Source organism: Periplaneta americana, chromosome 8 (genome assembly GCF_040183065.1).
Source record: "Periplaneta americana isolate PAMFEO1 chromosome 8, P.americana_PAMFEO1_priV1, whole genome shotgun sequence".
NCBI lineage: Eukaryota > Metazoa > Arthropoda > Insecta > Blattodea > Blattidae > Periplaneta > Periplaneta americana.
Window position 1 is genome coordinate 77,253,416 of NC_091124.1, and position 17,465 is coordinate 77,270,880.

At 39.7% G+C, this 17,465-nt stretch overlaps 1 protein-coding gene across 1 annotated transcript; it reads right to left on the reverse strand.

Moving 5' to 3' along the window:
- Window positions 1-13,474: 13,474 nt before the first annotated feature.
- On the reverse strand, window positions 13,475-17,245 carry LOC138704225 (uncharacterized). The gene is made up of 2 exons (XM_069832106.1): window positions 15,667-17,245; window positions 13,475-15,351 (listed from the first exon to the last, which is right to left on the reverse strand). The coding sequence occupies exons 1-2, from the start codon at window positions 16,010-16,012 to the stop codon at window positions 13,475-13,477; spliced, it is 2,223 nt and encodes a 740-aa protein (XP_069688207.1). The 5' UTR covers window positions 16,013-17,245.
- Between the last annotated feature and the right edge of the window lie 220 nt (window positions 17,246-17,465).

Below are 17,465 nucleotides of genomic sequence, written 5' to 3' on the forward strand. Positions count from 1 at the left end.
ATCAAGCTTCAAAAACCATCAATAGTATTTTCACTGAGAGACCTACTACTCGTTCCTTGTAAATTTGCCGGTGTTGATTCCATGAACTGACAGTGTGTGTAATACTCCTCCAGGAATGCTTTGATATTCTCAATGCCCCGTGCTCCGTATTCACTTACTACAGTATGTCTTGTACACGACAGTGACGACATGAGTGTCCAGCGGTCATGTAACATGGGACGCGTAGTAACTCGTAAACGTGACCTATAGTATGAAATGTTTCTACAATCAACATTTGTCAAATTTTAAATTTAGAGATCATTTTCTTCACATCGAAAGTTGGATGTATTTATTAATATTGTGTGTAATAGATGACAAAATTTCACGTTAAATACAAAACACACCCAGGCTCAACAAATATAACCAATGTATTTAAAAGAAAAGAGAACAAGTTGCAATAATGAGTCAATGAAGTTGTCATAGACAGATATACACTAAGACCCTTTCAAACCTCCCACATTTTAATTAATTATTGTTAAAAAATATGCGGAATTATGATTGACACTGATATTAAAACAAAGAGAATCTCAAGCATCTTCACTGTCACACACTAATACACCTCTATATGTGCACCATTGGTAGCACGAACATCAAGCCTGTATACGATTTCGTCCCACGTTTTGTCCAACATGTCCATTGATACTGTTGCAATTGTGTCACGGATAAGGGTTCGTAAATCTTTTACATAGTCGCAGAGGAAGAAGTCCAGTGGAGTGATGTCTGACGAACGTGGTGGCCATCAAATGGGTCCACCGCGTCCAATCCAACGATGTGGGAAGGTTTCTGTGAGGGAATTCCGAACATTCAGGCTTCAGTTTGGGGAGGGACTCCGTTTTGTTAAAAGATTACTTGAGGTTGCAGATCAGCTACCTGGTGTACAAGAACTGTTCCAACATGTCTTGGTATACTGGGTCAGTTATTGACTCCTCTTGTAAGAAAAAAGGACTGAAAATCCTGTTCTTCATCAGGCCGCACCAAACGTTTATTTTGGGCTATCTCGGGCATGTTCACGCTAGACGTGTGTATTTTGTGTACCCCAGATCCTTACATTGTGCCGATTGACAGATAGATATGAAACGTTGCTTCGTCTGAAAACAAGACGTTTCCAAGAAATTGAGGGTCAATATCAATACGAACCAACATTTCAATAACGAACGTCTGTCGTCGTGACATGTCATCTGGTTTTAATTGTTCAATGATTTGCACCTTGTAGAGGTGCAAACGAAGCTGCTTATGAAGCACTCGATGCAGAGTTGATCTCGGCACATTGAACTGCCGGGATGTATGGGGAATTGATTTTTGAGAACTTCTCTGAAATCCTGCTCTAATTTCTTCAATCTTCTCTTTTGAGACACGTCGACGAGAACCTCCGGATTGTTTGTTCACGCTTCCAATCGCCAGAAACGTCCCACACCTTGCCTTAATGGTCTTCCCATCAAGTGTATTTCCTCCATATTCTCTCCGGTAATTTGTTTGCACTGTAATTATTGATTTCGACTCTGTATACCAGAAAAAAGTTTGTGCGCGTTGTCGCGGAGTCGCCATTTTGTGTTCTACCATTGTTTCCCAGCATGTGACAAAGGAATTAACTTGAAACAAATGAAATAACAATTCTTTGATTTTCTCTTTCTTTTAGTACCAGTCGCATTCCATAATTCCGCATACTTTGTCAGCAATAAATTAAAATGTGGGAATTTGGAAAGAGACACGGTGTATATATTAAATGTCTTACAGTAGTGAAGAGTATGCCTGTGGATCCCTTCACACGAAATATTAGTATTTTAACGAAACGGGACAATTCATTTAATGGAACTGGATGATGATGATGATGATGATGATGATGATGTTGATAATTATGATGATACTACTACTACTACTACTACTACTATTACTACTACTACTACTACTACTACTACTACTACTACTACATCCAAGCATATTCAGATGACTAAGGGATTTTTGGTGTTAACTTGGTCGATATTTTAACACTGATATTTGTAATTACATTGAAAGCAAATAGCACCGTTTTTCTTTGATATGGATTTAAAAATCTGCCGCTCCTATCTTCTGATAAAATATTATGTAGATTATCTATATTCATCAGTAGGCTCCGTATTCCAGCTACCTAAAGATTGAAGTTAAAGACACATTGGGTATATAGTACACCGAACACAGATAACGCAAACGATAAGGATATAAACAAACAGGTCGTCGCCGCGTTTTCGTGGAGTACAGTCAACTCCCGACTTTTCTGAAGCTATACTAACTAATAAACAGATGCTTGAACCGTGATGTTCATTTTCGTCGTGATTTTTGCAGTGAATGATTTTATATTACAAGAAATTCTTTCAATAGCACATGATGTTATTGGTGCATGTTGTAGTACAAGATATTCCAATTGTCTGACATTTTTTCGTGTTTAATTAGGATATTTCATATGTCGCCCATCACGGAAAACCACTAATTTTCGATGTAGGCCTACTTTTCTAGAAATTCCCTGAAATATAGATTATTTAATTTATTAATTATTGGAATGTTGGGAATAAACATCATGGTAGACTACATAAATCCATGCTAAACGTCGAGTTAATATCTTCATACTTTCCAGATTGTGATGGTACTGGTTCTTTTGGATTACACACACTTTCTGCGCTTTTTGGTATTGCCGTGTCTTTCAGTGCACTGATTTTGAACTTTTACGTTTATTTTAAACAATTTATATGTAATGTTGTCTATATTGATAGTGAGAATATACGTTCAAATATCCTAAACTATACCCTGCAATATTGAGCGTCTTACCCAAGGCATTTTATCTCTCCAATGAACCTTCAATCAGCCACAAATATATAGTTATTAAAAAAATACGACTAGTAACAGAAGTGATCGATAAGACTACACACTAGGCCTATGATTGCGTCCAGAAGAGGGCAGAGGATGCGTAACTATTTTGTATACGAGCGTACCTGTACCAGCGCTGTGACGTCACATATACTTCGAATCAGGCAACCTCATTCCAGCTTATAGATAGCTGAAATTCGAAGCTTATTCATCAGTACCAAATGTACAAATATGTGCTAACATTCACGATTTCTAGAAAACAAAATTAATTACGGCTACTTTCAGATGTATTAATATCTCACCTCTTGATATAATTTCGTTGCAAATAAGCAGTATATAGACGTAACAGTCATTATTGAAACATATATTGTAATGCACTCTGAGAGATTACCTATGTCTCCTAGATCCTGTGAACAAAACAGTAAAATTATAAAAATGTCTTCTTAATGTTAAAGTGAGTTAATATCATTTGATTTGTAGATAGTGCACTTAAAATGTTGTTATACTTTTTCCTCCTTCCATCAGAAAATTAGGACAAATTATCACTGATATTTCAGTTCTAATTAATAGCCAATGTGTAAGAAATGAAATTATTTTTTTAAATTTAGAGGAATACATATTATTTCTAATGACATAAAAATTAATTTCTATTTAGAATTGAAACTGCTCTTAATTCTTAAAAGAATTTCCTGCATAAAATGTGTGTATCAGTTTGTTGCATATTCAATGCTTAGCGCAATTTTGCTAATGAAATTCACAGGGAAATTCTACAAGCTGTAAAATTTGCGGGAATGATAAGAAATAATTCATTTTTTTTTGGCAATGAATAAATTTCCTTCTGCAGAAATATCTACGTTATTCAAATTTAGAATTTCGATGACCGTCAAAATTTACATTGTTATACCGTAATTAAATATAAACAAATCAAAATAGGTGTATAATATAATATAAATTTAGCTTCCTTTATGAGAAGGTTGCTAGATTTCACAAAGCGAAATACATATAATTTGGAAACACACCTAAAAGGTAAAATGATTTATATTTGAAACGGTTAGGGAATCGAATATACAAAATGTCAGAAAAATTTACACCTAAGTAGCGTTTGTACTCGTTTACAGTTAAGAAAGGGGGGGAAAAATATCATCAGATAGGTTAGAATGGTTTGAATGCCATATACCGTGAGAGAAATAATAGCATGGATTGATTGGCATTGATATCTAAACCAATCAACAGCCATCGGTTAAGATAATTTAAAGTTTCCATTATCACTCCCATACAAATGATTTCTCAAAATTTGAACCCATCCGTTGAGGGCATTAATGGCTATTTCCTTCACAATGCTTTGTGTTAGGCCCAGGTTTTTACATATGTTGGCAAAGAAGTAGGGTGTGGTACCTCGTGCTCCCAATACCAGACCTATCATATCAATGTGGGACAGGCTATATATATATATATATATATATCTTTATAGAACGGGATTTTTGGTTCATGGATCCGTTTCTTTTCACTGTCCACCTCATGCGGTTGATCTGCATGTGTCTCGAATTGATGATGGGATCAAGAATGTATGCCGAGTTGTTCTTAATGGCAATGATATCAATTCCCCGAACACTTCCTTGTGTGGCTAATCCCTGCACCTCTTGATGGACTGTAAACTCTACTTCCTTCAGCGCCTCGGCCAGCATAGAACGGACAGCATAGTGACGGATGTTGCGAAGGGCCTCACTATAGGGGCAGAAGCCAAGGATATGGGGAAAAGTTTCAATCCCTCTGACACAGCGCCTACAGCGGATAAATGTATAATATTTAGACTTAATTAGAAACTTGGTATGAACTTTTTGAGGAAGCTGTAAAACCTATGTTAATGTCGCAATCGGAAGTTCTTAACGTCGTAAATTCGGAAAAAAATATAACTGTTAAATTTGGATTTTAAATATACGTTTTGGGATTTCTTTCTTCTTTCGTTTGTTTCATAGGATATACGTTAGAGACTATTACTCTTTTGTGACACTCAAATGAATTGCGTTGTGTGAAAATGTCAATGCTAGAAGAAAGATTTTCTAATGTTTATTGCGTTGCAAAGTAATTCTATCATAAGTCCCATGGTCGTCCAAGAAAATGTGCTAGGACTTACAGGAACATTCATTTAATATTTCATATTTTCTGTCATCCGTTCCCACGCATTTTCCCGAATCCGCATTCCCGCATGGACGTTTTCCCGAAGCTACCTTTTCCCGAATCGACTTTTCCGAAGCCACGGTCCCAAATTTAATTTACTATTCAGCTTCCCGAATATATAATGCGAGAAATTCCCGAACAGTAAAAAACATAAACTCACAATCACTACCGGTACATGTTGCCAGGAAACAAAAAAAAAATACAGTAAAACACATGAACTGACAATCACTTCATGTTGCCAGAAAACAAAAATATTACAAAAACTACATTTAGGCAAACAAATTTATTTAATTTATGTTATGAGAAACATGGCAGATGAATTTGCAATTATAACTTCAGCGCGAGGAGGTAAAAAGCTTTTGCTGGAATGTTACGTATATCTAAATAGCAAGAGTGCGGCTGGAGGAAAAATATACTGAGATTGTGCAAAAGTACCTTCCAAAGAATATATTGCACGGGCGATTAGTTCTGGACCGCCTAATAACCTGCCAGTACTGAAAACGAGAGCCGCAGAGAGAGTGGCTACAGCTTTAAACACGAATACGAATTATCGTGCAGGATTATCACACATATATAGCCGGTAATAGACAGCTCGATTACCTGAGGACACTTGCACATTATTTCACTTTATAAATAGAAAGTGTAATTAATTACATCATAACTATATTAAATACATGTGTGTGGTAATATACACTACTATATTTTTGTATTTGGGAAAATTAAAATCAAAGAAATCGGGAAAATGTCTGTCGGGAATGTGGATTCGGGAACTTTGTATTCGAGAAAAATGATACTCTGGAAAATGGATGTTCGAGAATGCGGATTCGGGAAAAAGTCTGGGAATCATTGTCATCAACTGCTTCATGTAGTGTTGACCCTCACTCTGTATGCGTTACAGTATCTTTACCTTAAGTTTCAACAATCCTCTATAATTACAAGCATATTAGTTGGAGATAAATGTATTAAATATCTTGGAGCAATGTTTAAAAAAACCGTGATATTGAATAAAAGTAAAATATTAGCAGAATTGTAAGCAAATTTCAATAATCTCACACAAACTTCCTTACATCAGTGACATCAGAAATTGTATGTTAGTGTCAGTTCATCGGCTCTACTCTCATTTATCCCTTTCAAGCAACCCCAGTTAAGATTAAGATCTTCATAGGGGATGAATAATTTCAAGGGAAAAATTGTTCCGGGGCCGGGTATCGATCCCGGGACCTCTGGTTGAACGTACTAGCGCTCTCCCAACTGAGCTACCCGGAAACTCCACCCAACACCGTCTCAACTTTCTCCCTTTATATCCACACAACTCGAGTGGGCTGACGAAACGCCAGAGACCCACATCGAGTGTACACAAACTCTGTGTGACTTGGAATTGTGGTTTTCTGTTAACGTACACAGTGACGTATATATTATGCAAATCTAGTCTTTCAGGAAGACTTTCAGGCTTATCATCACAACATTCATTACTTTTGTGCATGCTATTTGCTTGAAATTTGTATTAGAATTTATGATTTTATCACAGTCTACTATATACAGTCACGAAGCTTGAGTTTTGAGGGTACTAGAAAGAATAAACTGTGACGATACTATTTTGCATTGCCTGTAATGAGGCGATATTAGCGATCCTAGTGGTGAGCAACTACCTAATGTTTGCATATTTACTACGTATTGAGCTTCGCGACTGTATATACTACACTGTGATTTTATGTATGTAAAATATTTTTCTTTATTCTCAGAATTAATGAGTTTATATATTTTCTTTTGCATAATACAGCACAATTAGGCATAGTTGTATTTATTCCTGTTGCTTTACGAAGTAAATAAGTTTAATTTTACAGTGTTCAATCTGTTATAGTAGACCTATTCTTCATAGAGGTTACATTCATTCACTTCGTACGTTGCCCTGAATGTAATGTACACGAAAGCTACTGCAAATACAAGGCATTTAAAATCAATTGTACTAGTAAAAAAGTTAAACTTAAGCGAATGATCATTCTGACGCTCAAGTCTGCCAATTTCTGCAGCCTGCTTGGAAATGTGTGCACTATAAATATATAATATTGCTGTGACCCTCCTTCAAACCGGCTTCAAGTTATCGCATGACAAGTGTCTTCTTCTATCCATTAAATATCTTTGCAATCTTGCGCACTGCTGGCTTGCTTGCTTGCTCGCGAGCGTCCTTATTTCCTCGAAAGAGCACCTGAGTTGATGACCACTGAAATCTATGCTGTATTTTAATATTATTTAGAAAGGAAGTAACATATTTCGTGCTTAACAATTTGACTGATAAAAACGTATTGATGGACTGATTGCAGTGAGTTACAGATATGTGTATGACCATTAATTTAGAGGTTACATTACGTCCGAATCAGACACGCAAATATTAATAATATTAATAATAATAATAATAATAATAATAATAATAATAATAATAATAATGATGATAAAAGAAAATTCAAGTCACATTCGTTCACTGGTTCTTATTTTTCATTGTTAGCAGGAACATGAACAACGACATGGATTCGTTTATCATCTGTAAACAGAGAAAGGAAGCAAATCATCATTAGGATATACTGTAGTATTTGATAGAAGGTTACATACAATAATAATTTAATATTATAATGACTATTACACTTTTATTACGTCATACTACTTTTGACCAATAAAACGGTAAGAAAGCATGTCTTTCAACCAATAATTGCTGCTTATCACACAATTTTATCGCATTCCTAACATTTGTTTAATTTTATCGCTTCCCTAATATTTCTTTGCTTTTATCACAATCCTAGCATTTGTTTCTTTGTTTGCCAACATTTCAAACTGCATTGGCCTGGACGTCAAAAAACAGAACATTACAAACCACTTCAGTCGATGCACACCAGTTTCAAATATGACTCGCGTTGGTATTCAAGAACAAGAGTTAATAAAGATCACTTGTCATAGCTATGCATCTTCCCTGAAACTCTCTTTACAAATAAATGAAGAGCACCATTCGGAAATCCTGATTAAGTTGAGGAATACATCATGTACATCAACGAGTTCCACTTCTTTTACGCACACGTCCAATATAACATCAACTGAACCACGAACCACTTAAACATTCAAATCTGAAAATTGTACTTCCAATAATTGTTCCTTTTAAAATTATTAATGTTTATTTCTTATTTCATAATCCTTAATTAAAACTTTCTAGTTTATTTCATCATCCCTAATTAAAACTTTTCTAATGCTTGTTTACATTATTTAGGTTATGTTATAGCTTCTGCCATATGATATTGTGGATAGTCACGTATCAGAGATTGTTTAATACTAAGATTTATTGAAAATCATCTGTCAAGTGACGTTGATTACTGGAATCCGGATAATTAAAGTGGAATGCAACTGTTTTAATAAAAATGAAACTGAATCAACAAAGCCTTCTTGACTAGTAACCGTCCACAGAGTTCAATGAAGATTGCGACGGGTTTTACCTGGTGGCACACGTTGTTGTTGTTTATCTTCTTCTCTGTCGCGTCGCCGGCAGAGGAGAAGTCCACTAGCTCAGTCACACGTCGGTGGATGCTGGAAGATCTTGTCCCCCGGTAGAGGAGATCTCTTCTCAGGGACCTTGTGGTTTTGTGGGCGTAGGATATAATGTGATATTCGTCGTTCTCACGAAAAGAAACCAAGGAGTAGGGTTCCACTAAGTGTATTTATTCGGCTCACTTCCCTTGCTTGAGTCCAAGCGACGGAATACTGGCTGTTGTCTTCCGTGTGATTTCGGCTTCTCGTCTAACGCCAGTTTAAAATCGCTGCTGTCACTTTTTGAGTAAAACACAAAGCTAAAAAGTGCGAAATCTATACTTTATCACTTCGATCGGCTGGAAAACTGAGAATGATAAGAAATACACGATCGGAACAAGTGCCGGAAATATTATTAATACTCACGCGATCGACTCACGGGCCGTAAATTATATAAGTGAGTAGCACGCCACTGGCCGGCAGTCTTCTAACCAAACACACGATCGGCTCACTAGCCGGTAATATTCTGAGAAAATACACGCTCGGCTCACAGGCCGGTAATCGTCTCCGAAAATACACACTCGGCTCACAGGCCGGCAATCGTCTCGTGGGCACGCTCTCGGCTCACGTCCCTTTAAATGCTCACTAAGGTGACGCGCTCACCAGACGCTACTATTGTTTGCCAGATACAAACAACGCTACCAACGCGTTCCTAGACAGGAAAAACCCCTTTATGCTATACTAAAGTTCAGTAACCTACCTCGCGTCTACTGGTTTTAAATGCGTTAGGCGCCTGTCAGACTGAGTGAATAAAGAACCTATTACGCGGTTCGCTGATCCCTGTGGCGTAGGTTAAACAGACATCTCAAAGAAATATAGAAATATCTAAACTGAAACTATACTATAACTTATATAGGAGAAAAAAAATATCTCACTATCGCCGGACCACCCGACTACAGCTTCAAATGCCCCTTTCTCAACAATGGAAATTCCCTTAAAGAATTTTCATTGTTGGGAAATCTCGCCTTCGATAATGCCATTCTACCGTTATTCCTATCGCGATCAGCCAGGATACACGCCATCTTGCTCAGCTATACAAATTCTAAAATAAACATGACATATATGTTTTTAAACAATCTCTCTGTGCACGCAGTCATTATTCAAGTATACATGTTAATCATCCCTCACACTATTTACATACGATATTTACAAAATTCATAAGATTCTTATTTACAGTTTCACACATTATTCCATCACGCATCCGCCTTGCGTACGCAGTTATACTGCGCCGCACTGTACATTGGTATCCTGCCTTTACACAATAGAGTCTAGATCACCATTCCAACTTACATATCTATATTTACATTGTCTTGCCTGAATGGTCTTAGCAGTTGTTTATGGTATCTACCTAAAGCCTTGTTTTTGTTTAGGTCCTTCAACTCGTAGGTATGGTCTCCAAATTTATTTGCTATAGAGAATGGTCCCTTATACAATAGCTCCATCCTCGAGTACCGACCTCTTAAAGCCGACGATAACTTTATGTCTCTTAACAACACTTGATCTCCAACCTTCGGTTCCCACCGGTGTCTATACCTCTTTACTTTTGACCTTCTCTTTTCTGCCTTTTTCTCTATCCTATCCAATGCCAATCTACACAGTTGTTCCTCATTCATCGAATCACCCTCTTGTATAGCCTCCGGGAGCTTTCCGATCATTGGATCCGGGTCTATCCCTAACATTAGTTTTATGGGAGCGATCCCGGTAGTAGGGTTCACCGAATGGTTCATCACCTTCTCAATTACTGTACATTGTTTAAACCAGTCTTTGTGGTTCCTATGACATAAGATTCTAAAATACAATGATATGTCCCTGAGGGCTCTCTCGCATGGGTTTCCGCTGGGAAAATAGGCGGAGCAGTTATACATTTTGATACCTGCGCTTCTTAGTCTGTCAGTAAACAACCTCGATTTATGTACAGAAACGTTATCACACAACAATGCCTTCACTGGACCATACTTCGGTACATAATCATTAAGTATTTTATCTGCACAAATTTTACTTGATAATGATCGCACAGGGTAGATTTTTACTAATTTAGTGAACACATCATATGTTACAAAAATATATTTATGTCCAAATGCAGACATCGGCATAGGGCCATGTTCGTCTACAGCTACAAGCTCGTTTTTGCCTCCCCTGACAATAACTTGTGGTACAGTGTCGAATTTTACATTCATAGGTTTTGCCTTCTGACAAATTACACAACAAGAGACAACTTTCCTAACTTTCCTTGCCAGCTGTTTGATATACACCGATTCAGCCAGGGTTAGCGAAACTCTCTCGCTCCCTGAGTGACTCATAGATACGTGAAAATCACGAATTAGTTCTTCTTCCATGCTAGTAGGAATGTACACCTTCCATTTCTGGACGTCTCTCCCGTGTAGCTTATACAACACTCCAGAGTGCATACCGATTGACTCACCTTGAGCCTGTGAGATCTCTTTAGCCGTGGTCTTCATATTTCTTATCGCGGGGTCCTCATCTTGCAAATCTGCCATCCTACGAAATCTACCCGCGAGTGAACTATTCCCGGTGGAATGAATTTTCATGACCGCGATCTCATATTTAGGGGCGGTAATAGTTTCCGGCAACCCCGATTTTGAATTCAAACGGGACAGACAATCTCCGAAGATATTCTCTGATCCCGGAATATGCTTTATAGTTACATCATAGGCGAGAATTTCATGTACGTACCTAGATATCCTAGAGTTGGTCAGTTTGCACCGGTTTAGGAAGCCTAAACTCACGTGATCCGTGTACACTACAATCTGACGATTGAAAACGTATTGCCGAAACTTCTGTAGTGCGAAGTACACTGCAGAAATTTCCAACTCCGTAATTGACGCGTTACTTTCCGTTCGCGACAAACCTCTCGAGGCCGTGGCAATCACGTGTCGCTCGTTGTCTTCGCTAGTTTGACACAGTACTGCGCCATAACCATACGAAGATGCATCAGTGTATATCTGGTAAGGTAGGCGGTCGTTAGGCCTTTCCAGCAGAATCGAGTCAGCGAACAATAGTTTCGACCGATCGAAAGCCTCTTGTTCCGCTGCTCCCCATCTAAATGGTGTATCTTTCTTTAGGAGTTCCCTCAGTGGATGCACGTGTCGCGCGAAATTGACCAGGAACCTATTTTGGTATTGGAGGATACCCAGATATCTCCGAACCTGCTTCCTGTTCTTAGGAGGTGGGATCTTCATAATGCTCTCCACTCTCTCTCGGTTCGGCCTAACTCCTTCCGTTGAAATCACATAACCCAAGAATTCGGTCTCAATTTTGAAAAACGCAGTCTTCCCTAATTTCACTGTCATGCCAGCTTCCCTGAGTTTACTTAATACAAAATCAATGTCTCGAATGTGTCTCTGTATATTGTTCCCATATATCAAAAAGTCGTCCACATACTGCGCTAAAAACTCTTTTGTGGAATCCATGAAAATCCTATCGAGTGCTCTTAATAACGCCGATCCTGAACTTGCAATGCCAAAAGGGCAGCGCGTGTATTGATATACGCGTCCGTTGTGCAAAAACGCGGTATATTTCCTAGATTCCTCGTCTAAAGGGATCTGCCAAAATGAGCTCGTTAAATCTAAGCTCGTGAACACGGAACAATCACTCATCCTACTTAAAAGTGTATCTATGGGTTCCGTGCGGAAGTTGTCTCGGACTGAAAAGGAATTTACATGTCGGGCATCGATCGTGACCCGCAGGCTACCATTCTGCTTCCTTACCCAACACAAGGCGTTTACATACGGAGAATCTGACACCTCAATTATTCCGTCCCTCAACATGTTGTTGATGACCTCGTCTGCCTGCTCTCGTATCGAAAGTGGAATGGGCCTACACTTATGCCGAAATATCTCTAACCCCTCTACATTAATTTTATGAGTGTACACATTACACAGCCCCGGCGTATCAGAAAATACATCTAAATTTTTCACTACCACGTCCATTAACTGTCTTCTCTCTTTCTCACTAATCCCGTACGCTTCACTGACTTTCCTATTTACTGCCTCGAACGTACCCTCGTCAATCCTATTGTTCACGGCGGCTATTCCTTCAACACAGTGTCGCGACCCTACCGCGTTAACAACGTCACTTTCGTACAAGTGACTATTACGTAATGGCTGCACCCGGGCTAATTCTACAATGCACAAATCACAATTCCCGCAGTCTACATTACATGTTCCCTTCTTACGGTCCTCATTTTCCCACGGATTGATCTCGATTATTGCATTCTTGCAAATTCGGATATGTTCTACAAAGAATAATTCCTCCTGCAGCTCTCTTTCTCCTTTTGATCTCTCATCTCCTTCTGTGGATGCGCCCCCTGTGCTAAACGGTACGTGTCCTATGTTTCCCTCTTGGGTGATCACGCCTAAATTATTTCCTCCGAAATCTAATAACGCCTGCCATTCGTAGAAACTCTCTACGCCAATTATAACATCCATGGTTAATTTTTGCACAACTAGGAAAATTGCCTGTAGTCTTAGATCGCCACATTCGATCTCGAAGAGCACCTGGAATCTAACTTTCTCCCGCTTCTTCCCTAACGCGCCAGCGCAGTACAGTGAACAAATCGGAAGTACCTGCAATTTTACTCCTGAATCTTTAATTTTCTGAAAAAATTCCATGCTGCACACATTGTTGGTTGACCCAGAATCTAATAGCACACAACAATTAACACCAAAAATCTTTACATCTATACAGGGTAATGTATATATGCCCTTATTATCCGTTTCTCGGCATGTGATTTCACTCGGTCGGTTTATGTTGATCGCGTTTGCGGACCCTCCAGATAGTGTTCTATGACACTCGGCTACAGAAATCTCCGAGTCCTTAAGACTTCTGCATCCTAGTTTCCCGAAGCGGACCCATTTCCACACTCATCTCTCATTTCGTTCCTCCTCGCTGTAGGATCTCTACCCGGGCTTGCCGGCCTGTCACACTCGTCGCTACACGTGGCTGGCATTCTATTGTTTCCCTGCTGCGCCGCCACCATCAATGCATTTCTGCGGTCTCTTTCCTGTTCCTGCCTCCTCCAGTTTCTCCTGTTATTCCAGCCCCTACCAAAATTAGGCTGCCAGGATCCTTGCCTATATCTCCTATTTCTAAACCAGTGGGGTGGGTTGCTGTCCCTAGGGTGCATATCTGCCTCTCTATCCGGATACCATCTTATGTGATTGATTCTGCGGACTGGTCCGCCCCCATTATTTCTCATCCTATTTACATTACCTCCGTTACCGCGGTCAACACCAGGATTATTGCGGTTGTACATATTTCTGACAGGTTGAATATCCCTCCTATTTCGGTTTGGGCTGACAATACCACTTTGACCCCGACTATTATTATTATTATTATTATTATTATTATTGTTATACCCATAGCCTGGTTGTCTGTCAGCTGCCCAATTATTTACATTCATGTTCCCTCGAGGTGGTGAGAGGGCGCCATGTGCCCCTCTCTCCGCCTTCGAGTGGCTGGAATAACCCTGTATACTCTTCTCTGCACAATTAGTTGCGTCATAACTTTCGCCTCCATTGTGTGTCATATCAGAACTGTCTAGCGCGGTCAGGAGGTCAATTGTCTCCCCAAAATCTCGTGGTCCCGCGATAATTAAATTATACCTAATATTTTCCGGGTAATGGGATATGATAGTTTGTATCAACTCAGAATCTGGCATTGGTGGATTTAGACTCTTTCCCTTTTTGACAAGCTCCATAAAGTAATCAATCATCGATATGCCTTTCTTAGCATCAAACCTACTATCATTGATTTCTTTTCTAATTTTCTGCTGTTGCCTCTGCCCCCAATACCGGTCAGAGAACTTTGTTTTGAATTCTCCATAACTAACTTGTGCGTCTAAAGCTACGAGAACCCAATTAAGTGGCCGTCCTCTCAGACTTTTTCTCACGACGGTCATTTTTAGTTCCTCTGGTACCCCTTTCACGTGGAAATACGTTTCCAATTCGCGGATATAACAGTGAGGGTTTGAGAATTCCACCTCATCAAATACGGGATAACCGATTTCATTAATGATATGCGTGGGATACTGTGGGCGACCTAAAGATGACCTCTCGTTTACAATATTTAAATTACATTGTTCCTGATTTCGTGGGTCTTGGTTCTCTCCTACCACATGATCACTTATGTTACTACCTCCTACTATATTTCTTAATCCCATACTATTGCTCCCGCTAGGCGTTCCGCTCACGCTCGGTTCGCTAATTGAATTATCGACAGTGACTCCATGGATCCTATCTTGCATCGAATTCCATCTTGATTCTAAACTCTCTAAGCGTTCTCTCTCTTCCTTTCCCTGGTCTCTCACTACTCGCCTAATCGCCTCCATCTCTCGATCCACCCCTTGTAACCTCTCATCTACCGTTCCTTCTATGGCCGATCTCGTCTTTTCGTTCTCAGCAATTGTGCTGTTCCTCACCTTCTCCTCTAGTTCCCTCATGTTCTCTGCCATCTTATCTACTACGACGCCTAGTTGACTTTCTATTTCCGTATTATTGTCTGCTATCTTTCCCTCCAAGTTTCCTATTTGACTCTCTATCAGCTGGTTTACCTGTTCCCTAATCTCTCTGGAATTTTCTCCCATCCTACTCTCCATTTCTGATAGTTTGCTGTCCATCTGCCTCATCAGTTGTTCAGTCTTTTGGCCTAGCCTCTCATCTATTTGCTTTATTTGTTCTGAAATTTGCTTCGCTTGCTCAGTACTTTGACCTAATCTTTCATCCATCTGTCTCAAACTCTGTTTCAATTGCTCTGAATTATCCTGTTTCATTTGTTCAAAATTTTGCTTAAACTGTTCTGAACTATCTTGTTTCATTTGTTCAAAATTTCGCTTAAATTGTTCTGAAATTTGCTTCGCTTCCTCAGTACTTTGACCTAACCTCTCATCCATTTTTTTCATTTGTTCTGAGTTATCTTGTTTCATTTGTTCAAAATTTTGCTTAAATTGTTCTGACATTTGCTTCGCGTGCTCAGTACTTTGACCTAACCTCTCATCCATTTTTTTCATTTGTTCTGTACTCTGACCTAATCTTTCATCCATTTTTTTCATTTGTTCTGAATTATCCTGTTTCATTTTGTCGAAATTCTGCTTCATTTGTTCTGTACTCTGTTTCAATTGCTCTGTAATATGTTTCATTAAAATTCCTAGCTGTCCTAGCATCGTCCCTTCTTCTCCCTTTTCCTTCTCGCTACATTGCTGGGTTTCTTCGCTATTTCCTATGATCTCGTCGTCCCCCATACTGCTCTCCAATTCTAATCTTCCCTCCATTTCGCTGTCTCCTACGTTCTCCATCCCTCTATTCTCTCTACTTATTATTTTCCTCTCACTCTCCGTCCCTTCGGTCTCAATTCTCCTATTCCTTAATAACATCTGGATATGCCATAACCTATATACAGATCACACAATAACGATCCCCTCCAAAATATTATACACACACAGACATAAATATACGTACAACCCTACACAGAATTATGCGTTAATAAATGTTATCCTCCCTACACACAAAGAAAGTTCATACATGTATAACCCTCCAAAATATTACCATCAACGTTGTCTTCCTCCTCGATGTAGCGTCGACCCTACTCGTCCCGCGTAGCCGTGATGATTTCGCCACCCTCGGTGTCGCCGCTCTCGTTGTCTCGGCGGGGATGCTGCGTCAGCCTCTCTGCTGTCGTCTAGTACTGACGATAATCACGTTGCTGCTGCTACTGTTGTTCTCGTCCCGACGCCTCGGTGGTATTGTTGATTCTCGTAGCCACGCGTTGTTGTTTTTATTCTCGTAGCCACGCGTTGTTGTTTTTATTCTCGTAGCCACGCGATGTTGTTTTTATTCTCGTAGCCACGCGATGTTGTTTTTATTCTCGTAGCCACGCGATGTTGTTTTTATTCTCGTAGCCACGCGATGTTGTTTTTATTCTCGTAGCCCCACGTTGGGCGCCATTTGCGACGGGTTTTACCTGGTGGCACACGTTGTTGTTGTTTATCTTCTTCTCTGTCGCGTCGCCGGCAGAGGAGAAGTCCACTAGCTCAGTCACACGTCGGTGGATGCTGGAAGATCTTGTCCCCCGGTAGAGGAGATCTCTTCTCAGGGACCTTGTGGTTTTGTGGGCGTAGGATATAATGTGATATTCGTCGTTCTCACGAAAAGAAACCAAGGAGTAGGGTTCCACTAAGTGTATTTATTCGGCTCACTTCCCTTGCTTGAGTCCAAGCGACGGAATACTGGCTGTTGTCTTCCGTGTGATTTCGGCTTCTCGTCTAACGCCAGTTTAAAATCGCTGCTGTCACTTTTTGAGTAAAACACAAAGCTAAAAAGTGCGAAATCTATACTTTATCACTTCGATCGGCTGGAAAACTGAGAATGATAAGAAATACACGATCGGAACAAGTGCCGGAAATATTATTAATACTCACGCGATCGACTCACGGGCCGTAAATTATATAAGTGAGTAGCACGCCACTGGCCGGCAGTCTTCTAACCAAACACACGATCGGCTCACTAGCCGGTAATATTCTGAGAAAATACACGCTCGGCTCACAGGCCGGTAATCGTCTCCGAAAATACACACTCGGCTCACAGGCCGGCAATCGTCTCGTGGGCACGCTCTCGGCTCACGTCCCTTTAAATGCTCACTAAGGTGACGCGCTCACCAGACGCTACTATTGTTTGCCAGATACAAACAACGCTACCAACGCGTTCCTAGACAGGAAAAACCCCTTTATGCTATACTAAAGTTCAGTAACCTACCTCGCGTCTACTGGTTTTAAATGCGTTAGGCGCCTGTCAGACTGAGTGAATAAAGAACCTATTACGCGGTTCGCT

Bases quoted from the DNA above. Each gene is read 5' to 3' on its own strand.
- LOC138704225 (XM_069832106.1), bottom strand. From the start codon at position 16,012: ATGTTATTAAGGAATAGGAGAATTGAGACCGAAGGGACGGAGAGTGAG. The intron at 15,352-15,666 runs GTCAGAGTACAG...ATGAAAGATTAG, and splicing joins AAAAATGGATGAAAGATTAG to GTCAAAGTACTGAGCAAGCG.